This window comes from Lytechinus variegatus, chromosome 2 (genome assembly GCF_018143015.1).
Source record: "Lytechinus variegatus isolate NC3 chromosome 2, Lvar_3.0, whole genome shotgun sequence".
NCBI classification, from domain to species: Eukaryota; Metazoa; Echinodermata; class Echinoidea; order Temnopleuroida; family Toxopneustidae; genus Lytechinus; species Lytechinus variegatus.
This window is the reverse complement of record NC_054741.1, coordinates 29,151,190-29,169,322: the sequence shown is the minus strand read 5'-3', so window position 1 is coordinate 29,169,322 and position 18,133 is coordinate 29,151,190. Positions and strand designations below refer to the sequence as shown.

Here is an 18,133-nt window from a genome sequence, read left to right as displayed (position 1 = left end):
GGTCCTAATCATCAAATTCGTAAAAATTGAAAAATTGTATAATTCAAACAATAAAAAACAAAAGAAATAGTGAGTGAGTGACATCATCGACTCTCTCATTTGGATGTAACTGGCTCGTTCATATAACCGTTTTATGAAATGAAGTGAAAAATTCAAAATGTCATAACTCTCTTATTTTACATCTGATTTTGATGAAATTTTCAGTGTTATGCTTGTTGAATTTTTCTCTTTTTATTTAAATCAAGTTTTTGTTGGGGTGGACTTGTCCTTTAAGTTGAAAATATGCACATTTTTCACATTTTTGTACAAGACTTCTCATGCAAATTAGATTTTTTTTCACCGCAATTCAATTGACATCATTGGACGTAACATTTGAATTTTGTTGCTGCGTTAGGAGATACTGTGAGAGTGTAATTTAGATCTTTCAGGTCTTATTGAAAGTTGTGTATGAATTCACACTTGATATTTTGAAATATTCTCAAGTACTAGTAATCCACAAAGACATTTGCATTCAATCTGGATTGCATACATGTACGGAACTGAGCAAGGTAAAAAAAAAATTCTGATGAACTAGAAATCATGAAGAAGGTATCTACTGTATTTTTGTATACAAATCAACTCATATTTGAATCATGTCATTTGATATATTGCTGTAAATGTATAAGATGACATCATGAAGTTATATGTGTTTCTTGTTATGATATAACAAGGTAGTGTATTTATTGACCAACTATTACATGCACATGTACACGGCATAAAACTTGCAAGGAACCATACTTTTACATCTCTGTTTTTCTACATGTGTATGAAAATTACATTTAAGGATTACTACATTCATGAACTATTTAAAAACAACACACCTATAATCATTAATGTACACATACATGTACAAAGGTGTACATGCATGTGATAATTGGTATTCATCATGATTGAAAATAACTTTGGAAGTTTGTGAAAGAAAGTATTACTTATTACAGTGGTCATGCCATTATTCACTGGGAATACGGGAAAACTGTTCTGTAGAAGATACAATTAGAGGATTTTTTAATGCCAGTACATTTAGTCATTATTTTTACCTGTCCATATCGGAAACCCGATGATAGTCCTTGCCACATATATCATGACCTGTATAGGACAGACAACAGTTGCAATTGAATCAATCTAAGTTAAGAAAGGGTGTTAGTGCAATCAATTCGTTAACATATAATCTCATGTAATCAGATACCAAGACATTTATATCATTTCCCTATTCCTGGAAAAAGTATAGTCAGTCTAGACTCTCCTTTCCTTACGTAAGCTACAAAAATATAAATTTGTCATATTTTAGAGCTTACCAAGGACAAGTGATTGTTTTATTGTGTTTATAAAAAAGCAATATGTTTGAAAATACACATAGTTTTTAGAGTCTTGCCAGTCATCATTTTATATTTCATAATATATTTTCTTTTAATTTATCATTGTATTATTTTTTTTTCATGAATTGTGTGATACATGTAGTTGATTTATCATTTGCATGGCTCCGTGTCATAACTACTTTTTCTTATCTGTATTTTAAGGCAATACATGTTATAACATTACTGGGCATTGCTATATGAATATTCAAATCAATGATAAGTCAATAACCATTTCATAAATCCATTCATAAGATATAAATTCTTCCTTGCATCACTTAACACACTACTACTGATCATATTTTCTTTTGCTATATGATAGCAACAAGTTTCTTGGGTTTTTGTAACGTAAGCTTAGAATGCATTTCCTAGAACTTTAATGATATTTTACTTAAATTATCAATAGTAAGAATTTAATCCGCAAGGAGTGGATTTCAACTTTTGTTGGTCAAATTAGAATAATGGAGAATCTGAATCAGATACTAAGAATATAAAATATATATATATATATATATATATCTTCCAAAATATCACGTAATTTTCCAAACAGAATGTGTAATGGAATCTGCAGTTCTTGGATCCAGTATATCTAAGTCTTTTTAACATAATCAGATTTGCATCTGTTTCTGCAAAATTCCCTTGAGCAAATTCTTATTGCTTTATAGCCAGATTTCTGCTAAAACAAACTCTTGGTAAGGTGCCTAAACCAAATGGATGATTTCAACCGATTTTCTTGATGTTCAATATTTATACAAAGTGAATAATTGGTATATTTGAAGGTCTAGCTACATGTATGGGTAGCCAAATATGACACTATTCTCATCCAGTGGATTTTCATTTCATCAGCTTTTTTGAGATACTGGTAATAAAAGCCAATACAGGCTGAGAAGGATGAAGTTCAGTTGTTTTCTTGACCCTTTAAGTAGGAGACCTGAACACTTCAGCACAAACTTTAAGCAGCCAATCAAAAATTTCACACAGTATTTCTGATTCGTTTTCTGTTGGTATGTTGAAAAAAATATGCATGCAACCAGAAATTTGATTGGACACATTGGCCCGTATTCTAATTGCAGTTTTAACTTAAACTCAGGTTTAAAGTTGTGGTTTAAGTATGGTCAGCCAATTGTTACATAAATCACTAACAGTAGAGATATTATACTTCAGCTCATTTGGCTCTCAAATCATTCATAATTGTCTAGGAAGTATAAACAGATGATTGTCTTCACCATTGATGAATCAGGAAAGAGCACAGTAAACATAAGAAACGTTCAACTTAATAAAAAAATGATACTTTTGGCTTCACATACTTAAACCACAACTTTAAACCTGAGTTTAAGTTAAACCTGACTTCAGAATACGGGCCTGTAAGTTTTGTGATTGGTTGCTTGTGTGATGGGGCCAGAAGTTATAAGGAACATAACAGCTAGTTGTGATATTTGACTACCAATCATTAAGCAATGGATTCTAAATCATGAATTAAATCAGAATTTATTTGTGAATCCTGGTCCACATATTCAGTAGAGATACAAAAGCTCATCTGACTTTGACCAGACTGTATGGTAGGTATGTAAATTTCAGAAAATGATTAATTGTATTTCTTCAGGTGGCATGAGTTGAGTATTTTGCCATGCAAATGAAAATAAAATTATTCAACCACAAGTTCGTTTTTCCTTTATTTTATACTTTTTATGTTGTTATATTTCACATACTGAGTATGTTGATGTCCAATTTTTAAAAAGTGAATATAGTGACCCATGAAAAACAAGGGGCCTATCCCATGAAACTTTATTACATTTTTTTTTCAAAATCGGGTAAAAAACAGAGACTCACACTTTTAACACAAGGGAAAGGGTTACAAGAGTTTTCTCCTGGGAAAGATTTTATACATCAACCCCAAGAAGGTGGTCTGTATTTTTCTTACCTTACAATTGGAAACCTTCAATATGTAGAGACACAATGAGCAAAATCATTATTTATCTTGAGTATGATTTTTGTTATCAAAATGGTTCATTTGTGAAATTGATAACACGAAAACAAATAATTTTCAGCAATTGAAAATATAAAAAAATGTTTTCAAAGAGAAAGGGTTAAGACTGGAGAGGAATGTGGGAGAGTGAGAGGGAGAAAGATAAAGAGGAGTGCTATAAAGGAAGAAGGGTGGTGAAGGATGGAAGGAGAGAGCGAATGAGAGACGGACAGAAAGAGTGATATTCCTGCTAGCATTTCAATCTGAATTGTTTTATACATGTGCTGTGGTATATTCCATACTCTGTTTCTTTCTTTGTTATGCCCTCTCTCCCTCCATCTTTTTCTTCCCTCTTTTTCTTCCCTCCCTCTCTTCCTCCTTTTCTCTTGTCCTTTCTATCTTCTGTTTCCAGACAGTTTTCAATCTGCTCCTACCAAAAGTATATCTAGGTAATTTTAAATTGTCTAGCGCCCTCACTTGCCAAGAATGCTTTATTTTCACACCCCCCCCCCTTCTAATCTGGATCTTCCGTTTATATTCCTCTCTCCCACTATCGTTTCTCTCTTTTTTACCACACCCGTTTTCCCACATTCCCACTTTCTCTAACTGCAATTATATCATTCATTTGATCTAAATTTATATATTGTCCTGAATGTATTACTTGTTTGTAATGGTTCTTTAACCGAATGCAATTCAGCATATGGGCTGCCATGATAACTTATTAAATTACTAATATACTTTGACTGAGCTGTTATAAGTCCCAGAAGCATGAGGGGAGGGGCAGAGTGCCACTCCGACAAATTCTTGATCACTTTTTTACACGCAGTTGTCAGAAAATGTGTGCCTCTCCACGCAGTGACGAAATTCGGGTACTCCATTACCTATAAGGCCTCGCTTTAGTAAATGTACCTTTTATTTAGAGTGGTGATATTTTCAATGATTTGAAGTGGGTCTGCAGCATCAAACTACAGGATATTACTCAATTAAGTTGCTCCAATTAATAGCAGATGTTGAGAGACAGAAAGCGGTCGTGGATTTCTTGATGGATGTTCTTGGCATTTCGGGGTGTTTCTGGTGCAGCTCGAGAAATGTGAAATAATATGTTCCCACCCGAGAAAGTGATTTGCGTTTGGTGTGCCGAGATTCTTACTCAAGGCTTTTAATTGCTTTTTTGAGCACGGTTAAACATTGGAAAAAAGCATTATAAACGAACCTATATTGATATGTTTTGCTTGATAAACGAGTTTTCACTGTAACATTTTCTTCTTCTTCATCATCATCATTATCATCATCAAAATCATCATCGTCACTTCCACAAATATCATTTTCATTATCACCTATATACCATGGTTCAATTAAGTACATGTATACATCACCATCAATCATAATCAACAGCATTAGTACGATAATCGCCTTCGTCTTCGCCGCCACCACCACCACCATCATCATCATCTTCATCATCATCATCATCATTATCATCATCATCGATCATAATCATCATCATAACCATCATCATTATCACCATCATCATTATAATCATAGTCGTCGTCGTCGTCACCACCATCATCATCACCATCCCAATTATCCTATTTTCATGATGACTAATATACCCCGGTTCTATTAAACTCTAGTACATATTATCATCAATAATAATTATAAGCAACCGCATTTTCGCCATCATTATCATCATCACCATCATCATCATCACCACCATGAACCATCATCGTTATCATCATCACCTCCTCCATGGCGATAATAGATGGATTGATGGTGTGTAGTTAAAACGAAATGAACAGTTCTCAAAAAGTAAATAACTATTTTCGTAAATGTACCGAAATTGTGTATATATGATACATAATTATAATTATCATAAAGAAGTGAAATATACATTGATTATGCACTGCAGTCTAATTTACTAGCTATCATACATCATTCAAACTATACAGTAAGCTAAATATTTAAACCATTCAAAATAAAACAAACAATAAAGAAAAAAAAAAAACAATTGGCCCACCAAACGTAATGCAAAAACAGGCTGTCGTTTTATCAAACATTTTCATGACATAATAATTATCCGCACGAAGGAATGTGCATAGAACAAAATGAAACAATGCTTTTTTATCAATATTTCAATTACGTGATTTCATCTGCTTGAATTTATATACCTTTTTGATGCACATACAAGGCGCTTGTCAATAATATATTTTAATAAATACTTTCTTCGTAAATTATTTGATTCACGATAAAAATAAACGAATGTCTGATTGTATTTTCCTTGTAATAGGCAAAATAGATACATAGATTAGATAGATAAACAAATAAATTGATAAATTCATCATTTCGCTTTATTAATTCAATATATCAAAAAAGAGAGCAAAAAAGAAAGATAAAGAAAAGCTGCTGGGGTAATTATTTAAGCCTCAATTAAGTCTATAACCATCCCAAATATATTTTTTTATAAATTTAAATTCTTATACTCATTGGAAACATTTCCAAGCAGTCACCGACTAATCTTATGTGATCAGTAAAATGTTTCACCAAAACAACCAAATGACCTCAATTTATACACGGATATAAAGTCTCCTTGAGGAAGGCTAGACTCAAAGATTCAATAAGAAATAATAAAAATAATACACCAACACAGATGAACTTTCATGATAATAATAATAATAATCAATAATAATAATAACAACAATGATAATACTAATAATGAAAAACAATAACACTTCTTTTATAGCGTAGGCCTATATCACATTATGAGTATACCATCTCTGTAATTCCAAAGTTCTTGGATACTAATTTCCTCGGCTTTACATGTAAGTTGTAAACAACAAAAACAAAAAATACAATGAATATAACTCTTACAATTATGGGATTGTCAAAAAGAATCGTAGACACACCTTATAACACGCTATCTAATTGACACATTAACTATAGTATTAATTCAAGATGCATAGAACAGTTTCTTCGAAACCTTACGTTTCACGACAGGAGAATGCGTGGTTATAAAAATTCTTAATATAAGTTTCAAGAACATTTGTAATTCATGACTCAATCTATTCTGACTATGCAGTCAAGATGTAAAGAAGTCTTACAAAATAAAAACTCATAAAATACAATATCATGCTTACATTTGTATTATAAGAGGTATATTGGTTTAGAATATATTGTTACATATACTTGAATGTTTTGGTGGTTTGTGGAGTAAACAATTTGAATTAACACGATTCCTTGCATTTGCATTATATTTATATATTAAAAGAATTGACATTAAATTATAAGTAGTACATGCACTGCAGAGTAATATGCTGTCCGTGAGTATAGAATTTAAATAAATTCGGACTACAAATTCAAACGGTGAAGCATTAAGCTGCATGCGCGGTCTGCAAGGAATTACCACAGTATTTTCGCAGTGACACTGGAAAGATATCAACTCATCTTAGTAGTTGGAATACTTTTCAAAATACCATTAAAATTGGTAAATTCGTACTATAGTTGTCCCTTGCATTAAACGAGTGAGTACGTTCAATTATTGAATTTAGAAGAAAACCGGATTTGGATTAGAATGATATTGTTTTGGACTATAACACCTGTGCAAAATAGTAACGAATCCGTGAAAAATAGAATTTTCAATATACAATTATGTTTTCATCCTAATTCTTTTTTTTTACTCCGAATTCACCCTTAAAAGATTAAAATTTTCACTCATTTTGGAGGTTATGATTTTTCTCCAATAATGTTAATAAAACGATAAGAAATAATTATTGAGAGACGAAAATGAAAATAGTTTTGGGCGCATGGTGGTAATTTTGTAAAAAAATTGGGGGGAAGAATGAAAAAAATGTTTTCTAATTTTTACACGAGTATCAAATTTCTATCTACATTTTATGTTGTCAGTAAATATCAAATAAACAGAAGTGAAATATCTAACCGACTTTTCTTTCGAGTGAACGATACACATTACAAAGTCATGAACATGAATGCAGTTGTAAGATGTTTTTGCTCGCTATAATGCATGACACTCTCTTTGTCCATACTATGGAAGATAAGACCTTTAAACCCGATGTCTTGTATTTTTCGCTTCTCTTCCTCCATTCTCCTATTTCTTCTTCTTCTTCCTTCTCCTCTCTCCATCTTCCTCCTCCTTCTCTTCTTCTACTGCTCTGAATCCCCTCTTCCAATCCCTTTCTCGTATTTGTATTTTCAACATCCCCAAAATCGTCATCATCATCATCATCATTACCATCATCATCACCAGCATTATCATCATCATCGTCATCATCATCATCATCATCACCACCACCACACCAAAACAACGACGCCGGCATAATCAGCATTGAGCATCTCCGTCAACATTCTATCAAGCATCGAATTTTTGTTAGTTCCATCATTCTTCCCCTTAATAATCCCTTTTCTTTTGTTATCATTTTGTAATTATACCATCTCTATACTTATATTTTGTCCTTTAATTTCATCTTCTAACTCAGACATTTGCAACCAAACTCGTTCAAGGTACACTTGAAAAAATTTTATTCTATAAGATATGAATTCCTTTTTAAAAAAGGCAATAAAGTGCGTCGGTTTTACACCTTTATCCATTCAAGGTAAATTTTCCCAACAACCTTTCCAAAAAAATTATGCCTTTGTTTGCTCTAATTGTTTTCACATTCATTCTACCATGGACCTATTACGAATTTAAGAATATAAAATTTCAAACTTTTTGAGAAAACAGACTTGATCAGTTCGATAAAGAATACATCGAATTTTCGTATTGTGATAGATCGATAAATATAGAATTAGGCTATTTTAATAGTAATTATTATCTACCGTATAAAACACGATTATCATCAGTAGAAAACAAAATCTCAATCTACGAATGCACCATCGATGTCGATAACGATGACCGTCGTCATACGGTGGTTTCGTACTGCAGTCGACATCGCCGTGCTGGGCGATCCGTTTCGTCTTGACCGGAGTGGTTATGGGTACCGGAAGGCCAACCCTTGACACAGGAAGGTCCCAGCGAGGTGGAGAGGGTCATACTGATTGGGATGTGATCGGTCAAGGTGGCCAGCTGGGTCACAAAGGCATAGTCCTCACATTCCTGATAAAACGACACGATGGAAAGAAAATAAATAAAGGAAAGTAAAAAAAAAAGGATCGGTAAAGAGGAGAGGAAAAAAAAAAGGAGAAGGCAAAAAGTGTGGAAATTTCTCATTACTTTAGAAATGGAAACGGAAAGCTATTAGACAAGCTCAATCGAATCGTCGGAAAGACGGGGAAGTGGGGGAGGGGCTATGATACAAATTTGATTTAACTGCGACATATAACCTTCCTCACCGAAGAGAGAACTAGGTATCTCTCCCATTCACCGAATCAGTATATCCGTCCTTTGATGCTTCTTTTTTTTCTTTTTATATAAAAGTGTTTACAAACCTGCATCATGTGAGTGTTGTAGTTACTGCATAGGACATAATCGACCCTCCTCTTTCCGTTGCCTTGGTAATTCCTTAAATCGAAGGTGCTCCAAGGAAGCTGTCCTTCCGTTCCTTCCCATACCTTCACGTCCTCTACGTATGTACTCCGTTTCTGACTATTCTCCAGAACCCTGTGCCATCGTAAAAGAAACGTAAGGAAAACTTACATCATTATTAATTCAAAATATTGATGTGGCATTATTTCATTCTGGAATGCAGGCTGGAAAGAGATCTCTACATTCAAGTATATTATTTCCATTCATTTCATTTCATTTATTATATTTATTTTTCAACAAAATATAAATTAAATGAATACAATCATAACAAGTCAACATCATAAAGAAAATATACCAAGGTCATAAAATCAACTTGAAAAAGACATGTTATAAGAAAGTTACATACAAAATAAATAATCATGTGTAAAGGATTTGTGATTTATAATTTGTGAAAATGGAGGATCCCATCAAAAAGCAAAGCTTGTATATCGTGGCTCCCTAATTTCCAAGTCGAAAGCAGAATCTACATATCTCGACATTTGAATCATGATTAAATGCCATAATTACAAAATCTGATGTGACTGACAAGAAATTCGTAATATTCCTAAAAGCGTATGAATAAATAAACTTGGGGTTAATCCTTTGCGTTTATTATAGAAATAAACGTAAAAAGGGTCGACATTTATGGGTTCTTAATGATTGTACCCCAAGTCATGGGTAATTTAACAGTATTTTTTTTCTACATAATGGAATATAAACGTGAAATTTGTAACCAGCTATTTTCATTTAAACACTGACACAATACTATCAGATTCACTGGCTTAAAACAAAAGCAGAGTTGGATATATTGAATAAAACGGTTGGATTGAAATTAAAACTCCCTTCTCCATAGTACAGAGGGTAGAGACCTTTAAATTATTTCGATAGATGAAATAACTGGGCGGGGTGGTCATTAGCGCACTTTCTTTTCTTAAATCAATACGTCCCTGTAAAACCAGACTGAAAGATAAAAATGCTATCCCAGACGTTAAGTCTGTGAGCCAAAAGTCTGAAGGAGATTGATTGTAAGAAGTCCGCATCCCAATGAACAAATTTACTTTGTATGAAATCGAGCTACTATATGGGACCAAAGGATATCGAGTTCCCATGTTTTGAAAAAAAAAGTATGCCTGAGCTTTGTGACTCCAATTAGATTGGCTTCTCTTTCAAAGATTCCAGAGCAATTTTTTTGCATTCTGCAAACAGCACTTCGAGCGTTAGAAGAAAATATATTAAGACTTATCCCCACATGAGCTTGCTCTAGACAAAATATAAATAATTTTTTAAAATAAATTATCTTCTTCTATTTTAAATGGATATAAGGAAAATACACTCATTTTAAGGAGAGATGTGAAAATTGATAAAATCAAAGCAATCTCTGTCAATCACCCCGGGCACATCATTAACTAGATTATTTCGATCGCATTTTTATTTTTTGTTTAACTTTGTAAAACACACGCGGTTCTATAAATGCCCGCGCGAACATGAACAAAAGTACAGTAGCAGCATAGAGCTCCGTAAAGGCCATAGGTCTAATTGGACCCATTGATGACTCATGAGTGAACCGCTCCAGGCAAAATCACTCTCCAAAAAAGATAAATCTATATGTTTGTTTTTTCAGACAATTGGTTCATAATCAGACATTCCCAGATCGTGCTCGAAGACGGCTCTATATAAGCGTGCCTAAACAGGGAGATGTAATGAGACTGTCATTCAAACGAGACAACCTCTTTCTCTTAATTTGCATAATAAAGAACATCTGAGAGGTGGTTCAAATATAAGTATTGTTTTTATTTATGCCTTTTAAAATGGCTACGCTCTCACTCCATGACACAATATTGACTATTTATTTCCCACGGGGTACTTTCGAAACAGATGCGTACACCTTCGGTTTACGCCTTATTAGGCCAGCACACACCTTAAGATCGGTCTGCGACCCAATTTTGAATAAAGCGTATATGATGCATATATTAAGACGTGGAATCACTACCTACGGGGGGGGGGGAAGGTGCAGTCTGCCCCCCCCCTGACGAGTCAAAACCCATGCAATGGACGTATCCCTGCCCCCTGACGGGATTGAAGACCTTTTTAAATTTTATTTTTATTTTTCTGCTTGTCAATTTTTTTTTCTGGTACAAAATTCTTTATTTGCGGTTGAAAACCTTTTTTTTGCTTGTTAAATTTTTGGGCGGACGAATTTGCCCCCCTGTGAAAAATCCTAGGTACGCCACTGCATGGAATATTATACGAATACCTATTTTCAAATATGTGACTATGCTATCATCCTAAGTAGAATCAATCAAAGCGAATTTAATATTTATTCGTAATGATGTCATATCAATCGTAAGATTGGTTACGATTTGAAACTAATTTGTCTTTTACTAAAAAAATAAAGCCTTTAAAATCATCAAAATTTGTTATATTAGTATTCTTAAAGGCCACCAAACACCTTAAGACTGCATGGTCCACAATCCGACTTTGGAACAAACCTTCGGGGTCATAACGTTATCCCATTGTTTGATAAGAAAATACCTCCATTTTATGTTGAAATAATTCAAGCTTGGAGTCTGATTAATAAAGAAATATTATTCAGAAAAGAACATGAGGTTGAAAATATTTTATGGTTCAATCATTATATTGTTTTTAATAAATCACCACTATTTTTCAAGGAATGGTACAATAGCGGAATAATATACTTGGAAGACATTTTGAATGTTGATGGAGGCTTTAAAGATGTATCCGAAATTTCATCGATGTTGAAGTTTAAGAATAGTAATAGATCTGTCATTTTTTATCATTCAAAATTGAGGCAAGCTATACCAAAAATTAGGCTCTCAAAATCTTTTATTAAGAACCAACAAAGATCTGCGCATCTTGATATACCCAGACTAAAAATAGGTAACTCAGTAAAATGTCTGGACCATGTACCTTCAAGATACTTTTACAATTATATTATACGTCTTGGAGGGTCAAATTCACGTTGTTGTTTCTTTTGGGAAAATATTTCGAAAATGAGTATAGGCTGGAATATTTGTTTCGAGAGAAACTTGTTAACAGTAAAAGAAAACAAACTTAGATCATTTAATTTTAAAATACTGTATAATATATTGCCTGTGAAAAGAAATATATGTAAATGGTGTATAAGCGAAGATGCTTATTGTAATAGTTGCCATGTAGATGAAGACATAACACATGCTTTGATCATTTGTAAATTGAATCAAAATTTTCAGTCTTATATTTTGGTTGATTAAAAAAAGCCTTCAATAAACACGTTGTTATCGATGTCGATCTTTTGATAAAAACTAACGAGCACAAAGAACTAGATGATATCATTAATATAGCTTTTTGGACTGTGTATAAATCAATTTTGCTACGTAATTACAGGAAAGTAGACAATAGACCATCAAATCTAACGTTTTTATATTTAAATCAGAATTGCGGAGGAGACTAGAAATGAACAAAAACTGTACTGGTAAATCTCTGTATCGTCTTCCGTATGTATTATTTGATTATGTTTAATGTATTTTGATGTAAATGTATATACAGATGATAAAATAAATGCTATTGAAAAAAAACTCGCATTTTCTCATTTTCTGAGAATTTAAGTGAAAAGTATCTTTTTATTTGAGGTTCAAATTAACTGTAAGAATATTGGTATAACAAATTTTGATCATTGCAAGCCTTTATTAGGACAAGTAAGTTTCAAATCGTAGCTAATCGTACGATTGCCATGACGTCATTACGGCTAGATATTAAGTCCGGTTTTATTTTAAGGATTATAACAGTCACATATTTGAACATAGATATTCGTATAATGATTTAGAATATTACAAAGGAAGATACACATGTCTCAACAGGTCATTAGCATCGAATTCTACTACATGTAAATTGTTGTTGTTGTTTTTCCAAAATCGGGTCTCAGACCAATCTTAAGGAAGGCGTGTCAGAACTATACGGTAGTATAAAGCTACTATGCTATTTTTTGGACATTATTATGGAAAGCTTAAAAGTGTCACCCAGATGTTCATAATAATCATCTCGTCATGTCTATATCTTTTAAGAGGGCTTTCACAATCGTTATTGCGATCGTTTGCGATCATTTGGTCACATTATGTTGCACAGTATCGCAACGGTTGTAAGCAGTCGCATTGTGAAAGGGGCTTACGGGAAAAGGATGAGATGACGAGATCCAAACGAGATCTTGGATCTCGTCATGTCTAAATCTTATAGAAGAGATGATCAGATGGCAAGATCTTGGATCTCGTCGTGTCTACATCTTATAGAAGAGATGATCAGATGACAAGATCTTGGATCTCGTCATGTCTACATCTTATAGAAGAGATGATCAGGGGAGCGTTTCATCAATATTTTCATCCAACAAGTTGTCATATCTGACATCTTTCCATGATTTTGATTGGATGAGAGGCACTGTTCCTACGGTAACTTTCGGATAAAATGAGACTTGTCGGATAAAACGTCCGACAAGTTCTTTCATGAAACGCCCACCAGATGACAGGTTCTTGGATTTCGTCATGTCTACATCTTACAGAAGAGATGATGACGAGATCCAAGATCTTGTCATCTCATGTCTCCCACGGGATGTAGACATGACGAGATCCAAGATCTTGTCATCTCATCATGTCTTCCACGGGATGTAGACATGACGAGATCTAAGACCTTGTCATCTCATCATGTCTCCCATGGGATGTAGACATGACGAGATCCAAGATCTTGTTATCTCATCATGTCTCCCACGGGACAAGTTGTCATATCTGACATCTTTCCATGATTTTGATTGGATGAGAGGCACTGTTCCTACGGTAACTTTCGGATAAAATGAGACTTGTCGGATAAAACGTCCGACAAGTTCTTTCATGAAACGCCCACCAGATGACAGGTTCTTGGATTTCGTCATGTCTACATCTTACAGAAGAGATGATGACGAGATCCAAGATCTTGTCATCTCATGTCTCCCACGGGATGTAGACATGACGAGATCCAAGATCTTGTCATCTCATCATGTCTTCCACGGGATGTAGACATGACGAGATCTAAGACCTTGTCATCTCATCATGTCTCCCATGGGATGTAGACATGACGAGATCCAAGATCTTGTTATCTCATCATGTCTCCCACGGGATGTAGACATGACGAGATCCAAGACCTTGTCATCTCATCATATCTCCCACGGGATGTAGACATGACGAGATCCAAGACCTTGTCATCTCATCATGTCTCCCACGGGATGTAGACATGACGAGATCCAAAACCTTGTCATCTCATCATGTCTCCCACGGGATGTAGACATGACAAGATCCAAGATCTTGTCATCTCATCATGTCTCCCATGGGATGTAGACATGCCGAGATCCAAGATCTTGTTATCTCATCATGTCTCCCATGGGATGTAGACATGCCGAGATCCAAGATCTTGTCATCTCATCATGTACGAGATCTAAGATCTTGTCATCTCATCACCTCTCCCACAAGATGTAGACATGATGAGATCCGAGATCTCATCCTTTTCCCTAAGAGATGTAGACATGACGAGATGAACATCTGGGTGGCACTTATAAGATTCGATACATTTCAGACATGATCGCAGGTACATGTACATACTTCTGAAGATTTTCTGGAGTAGCCACTTCTTGATCGTGTAGTCGTTGAGAGCGCATGAGTGTTCCTACTGTCCAGTGTTTATCAAGACCAGGCTTCAGTCGACACGGGTCGTGGTAGATGAGAAATAATGGATGACTCCAGTCTGTCATATCACCTGCAAGGGTATACCAGAGAATATTAGGTTTGGTTATGAAAAGTGGTTATAATACAGATAAATAACAAGATATACATGCATATTCATATCTCAACGAAAGAATGGTGTGAATAATTGACTTTCATACTTATAACGAAATAGTAATAGTATTATTAGTAGTAAAAGATCCGAGTAGTATTAAAGGTGGTAGTGGTAGAAGCAATAGTAGTAGTAGTAGCAGTAGTAATAGTAGTAGTAGTAGTAGTAGCAGTAGTAGTAGTAGTAGCAGTAGTAGCAGAAGTAGTAGTAGCAGTAGCAGCAGCAGCAGCAGTAGTAGTAGTTCTAGTAGCAGTAGTAAAATTAATAGTAATAGTAATATAATAAGAAGGAGGAGAAGATGAAGAAGAAGAAAAGGAGAAGAAAATGGAAGGAGAAGAGGCAGAAGAAGAAGAGTTGTAGAGACTAAGAGTAGTCGGAGATAGAAAAGAGTGAGATGATGAATGGGGAGAGAGGGACGGGGGAGAGAGAATGAATGAGATAAAAAGGGAAAGGACAAGAGGAAACAGAGACTGGATGCCAGGTTTTGCCAAATAGTGGGTAGTCGTTTAACGCCTACATGGGACAGTGTAGACTTCAAAATAAACATAACGTGCGTTACAACCGAAGACTTTTTTTCATTTCATAAAAATATGGCCAGGAAGCGATCGATTGTTACTCGTGAATTATGGGCGCAAAATAACATTATTATAAAACCACCGTCTAAAATTGGCATAACATACCCTTGGCTTATCTAAATACAACATGTCTGGGGCTATTTCTTTAAGCAAATTTGATCAATATTTTCAAGCAGCGTTTCCCCAAGCAAAATTGTTCGGGATCCGTAAAGAACCGCTCGGATATTCACACAGGAACATTATTTTGGAATTCAATTCAAAACGAACGAATAAAACTTGATTTAATCTATACTGATGTAAAAGAGAGATGGTAGGGTAATTCTTTAAGAATACCTGGTGAGTGTTTCATAAAGCTGTTCGTAAGATACGACTGACTTTACGCACGACTGGTGATCCTTTCTTGTGCTATGTGAAACCCCTGTATAACTGAGTCATGACCTAAGAACATGTTCCAGTCGTGCGTAAAGTTGTTCGTAACTTTACGAACAGCTTTAATGAAACACCCACCTGCAATCAGTATTTGTTATTGTTGTTCTAGTGTTGTTGTCATCATCATCGTCCAGTATTCTCTATAATTTTTTTTTATTTTCTGGTTCTGTTGATATTCATCAATATCCAGCTATGAACTCATTTAAGACTCACAGACTGAACAAATAAAATATCATGTATTTGCTTTGTATCTCTTTTATAGATAATACTGCGTTGGTTTTGAATTTTTCTTTTTTTTCGCTCACCCCCCCCCCCCCCCCCTCTCTTTTATTTTTATTATTTCTCCACTTTTCCTCTCATTCTTTACCCCGTGATTTCTTTACGCTTAGCTTTGGCTCTTCCAATGTACATGTAGTCTGACTTTTTGTAGGTGTATCTCCTTGATTGCCAATTTCATAATCATTTTAAAGGAACCTTTAGACTTTTGAAGCTATGCTTTTTCAGCAGGTTTCATCATACATGTATTTCACTTTCATTTATTGCCATTTTCATAATCTGCTGTATTACAATCAAATGCACTTTTTGTATTGTGTTGATATTTTGGTTATATATTTTGTGAAGTATGAGAATAAATTCAAAATCAAATCAAATATTTGTCAATATGCTGGGCATACTCTCCTCGTCGATGATAAGTAAAAACATATAAACAGAACTGGCGAGTGGGGTACTTATATTTCAAGCCTTAACCACAACAAAAACAAACAGAACATTTTCATGAATAAACCGGGCTTCGGGACGAGGCGTACGGGAAAACATACTTTCAATTATTCTTTGCATTCGGCATGACAGCAATAACAGAGTGTCGTGACTCGCCTCGAGTAAAGTAGTACCGGCCTCTCTGACCGTAGAGACGCCTCGAAGTAACACGAGCAGGGATGAACCTTGTCATCCTATTCCCGCTCCTGGAATCAATTGGCCTAGCTTTTCATTCTAAAAAAACTTTAAAGCTTTCCACTAGCGAGCAGAAGAGTATTTCCTCTCTTGAATTCTTGCTAGTTTTGGGTTTGTTCGTTTGTGCCTTTGCTCAATGGTCGGTGCTTGTTTAGGCCTACACCAACTTCCATCCTGAACTTTCAAATATGACTTAAAATCCTGGCTTAATTCTATTTAAATGGGGCTTGATTAACCAATCACCACTCTTGTCTCTGTCATGTGATATGTTAATACACTTTGTTCTTTTTCAGATCACAGATTAAGTGAAATGTACTTTCACTGATATACTTGGCAAACATTTCAACGGTGAGAAGCATAGTCCATTTCTCGGAAACCTGAGAATTTTTTTTTTGGAATCTCGGGTAAAGCGTGAGAGATAATTCTTGAAAATAATCAACACGTTTCTCCAGTGCTAACGAGAGCTTACAGACTTTCCCAATCAATCTTCCACATGTCATGTGGGATCAGTGATCCAGCTGCACTTGCTCTTTCCTCTCAAAACGTATCGCCAAATGCGAGCCACCTAAGGAATCCCTGTAAATACGACTAATTATTATAAAAGCAGGTCCAAGAAGTTATCTTCTTCAACGACTGATCTTAAATCAGATCAGATTATTTCAATAGCTTACACTTAATGGTTACGTGCAAACCTTCATAAAACAGGGTCCATTAGCCCCCCCCCCCAAAAAAAAAATAATAATAATGAATAAATAAATAAATAAAATGAAAAATAAAAAATGATAATAATAATAAAAATAAATAAATAAACATAAAAACAAAATAAAATAAAATAAACAAATAAAATAATAATAATAAAATACAATAAAATAAATCAATGGATGAATAAATATCTTTGCAAGTCTTATCATCAATTGTCAATTACAAGTAAAAGGGAACAAACAAATACTGAGTGATATATCCTTTATTGTACGTCATTATCTATGATCTATCGGTTTCTCATTTGGTATTATAGCACGGATGGTATAACCATAAAGGTAGACTTGCGAAGGTTGCTCTAAATATATTGTATTTGAAACGCAAGGAGGTAAAACAGGCGCATATATCAAGAATTATATTTCCTTAAAGTCTACGCGATCGTATTGTTTTATTGATAAAATAATTAAGAATTGAAGAAAAAAGATAAATAAGAATACATAGAGGGGGAGCGATTCCAGTAAGACACAGTTATACAAATGCTACGTAAAATTTAAAGGAATAATTGATAAGTTGATAAAACACCCTGCTATTGCAGGTTTGAGAAAGGTAAACAAACTTCTATACAGGCCTATGTCTTAACAGTTCTTCCAGTTTGGTCGCCCTATATGCTATCCCAGATGACAACTTATTTTAAAGCCACCCGGTGTTATACTCGCAAACGTGTAGCCAATTATATTCGGAAGGTCATACGATTTTCATC

General features: G+C 34.4%; 1 protein-coding gene across 1 annotated transcript in view; it reads right to left on the bottom strand.

Moving 5' to 3' along the window:
• Window positions 1-7,366: 7,366 nt before the first annotated feature.
• The window catches only part of LOC121409725 (sphingomyelin phosphodiesterase 3-like), a 91,260-nt gene continuing 80,493 nt past the window's right edge, over window positions 7,367-18,133 (bottom strand). Inside the window, exons 4-6 of the mRNA XM_041601633.1 lie at window positions 14,488-14,641; window positions 8,794-8,965; window positions 7,367-8,461 (exon numbers count right to left, since the gene is read on the bottom strand). Coding sequence (XP_041457567.1) covers window positions 8,267-8,461; window positions 8,794-8,965; window positions 14,488-14,641 — 521 coding nt within the window. The 3' untranslated portion in view covers window positions 7,367-8,266. The remainder of the gene's footprint in view (window positions 8,462-8,793; window positions 8,966-14,487; window positions 14,642-18,133) is intronic.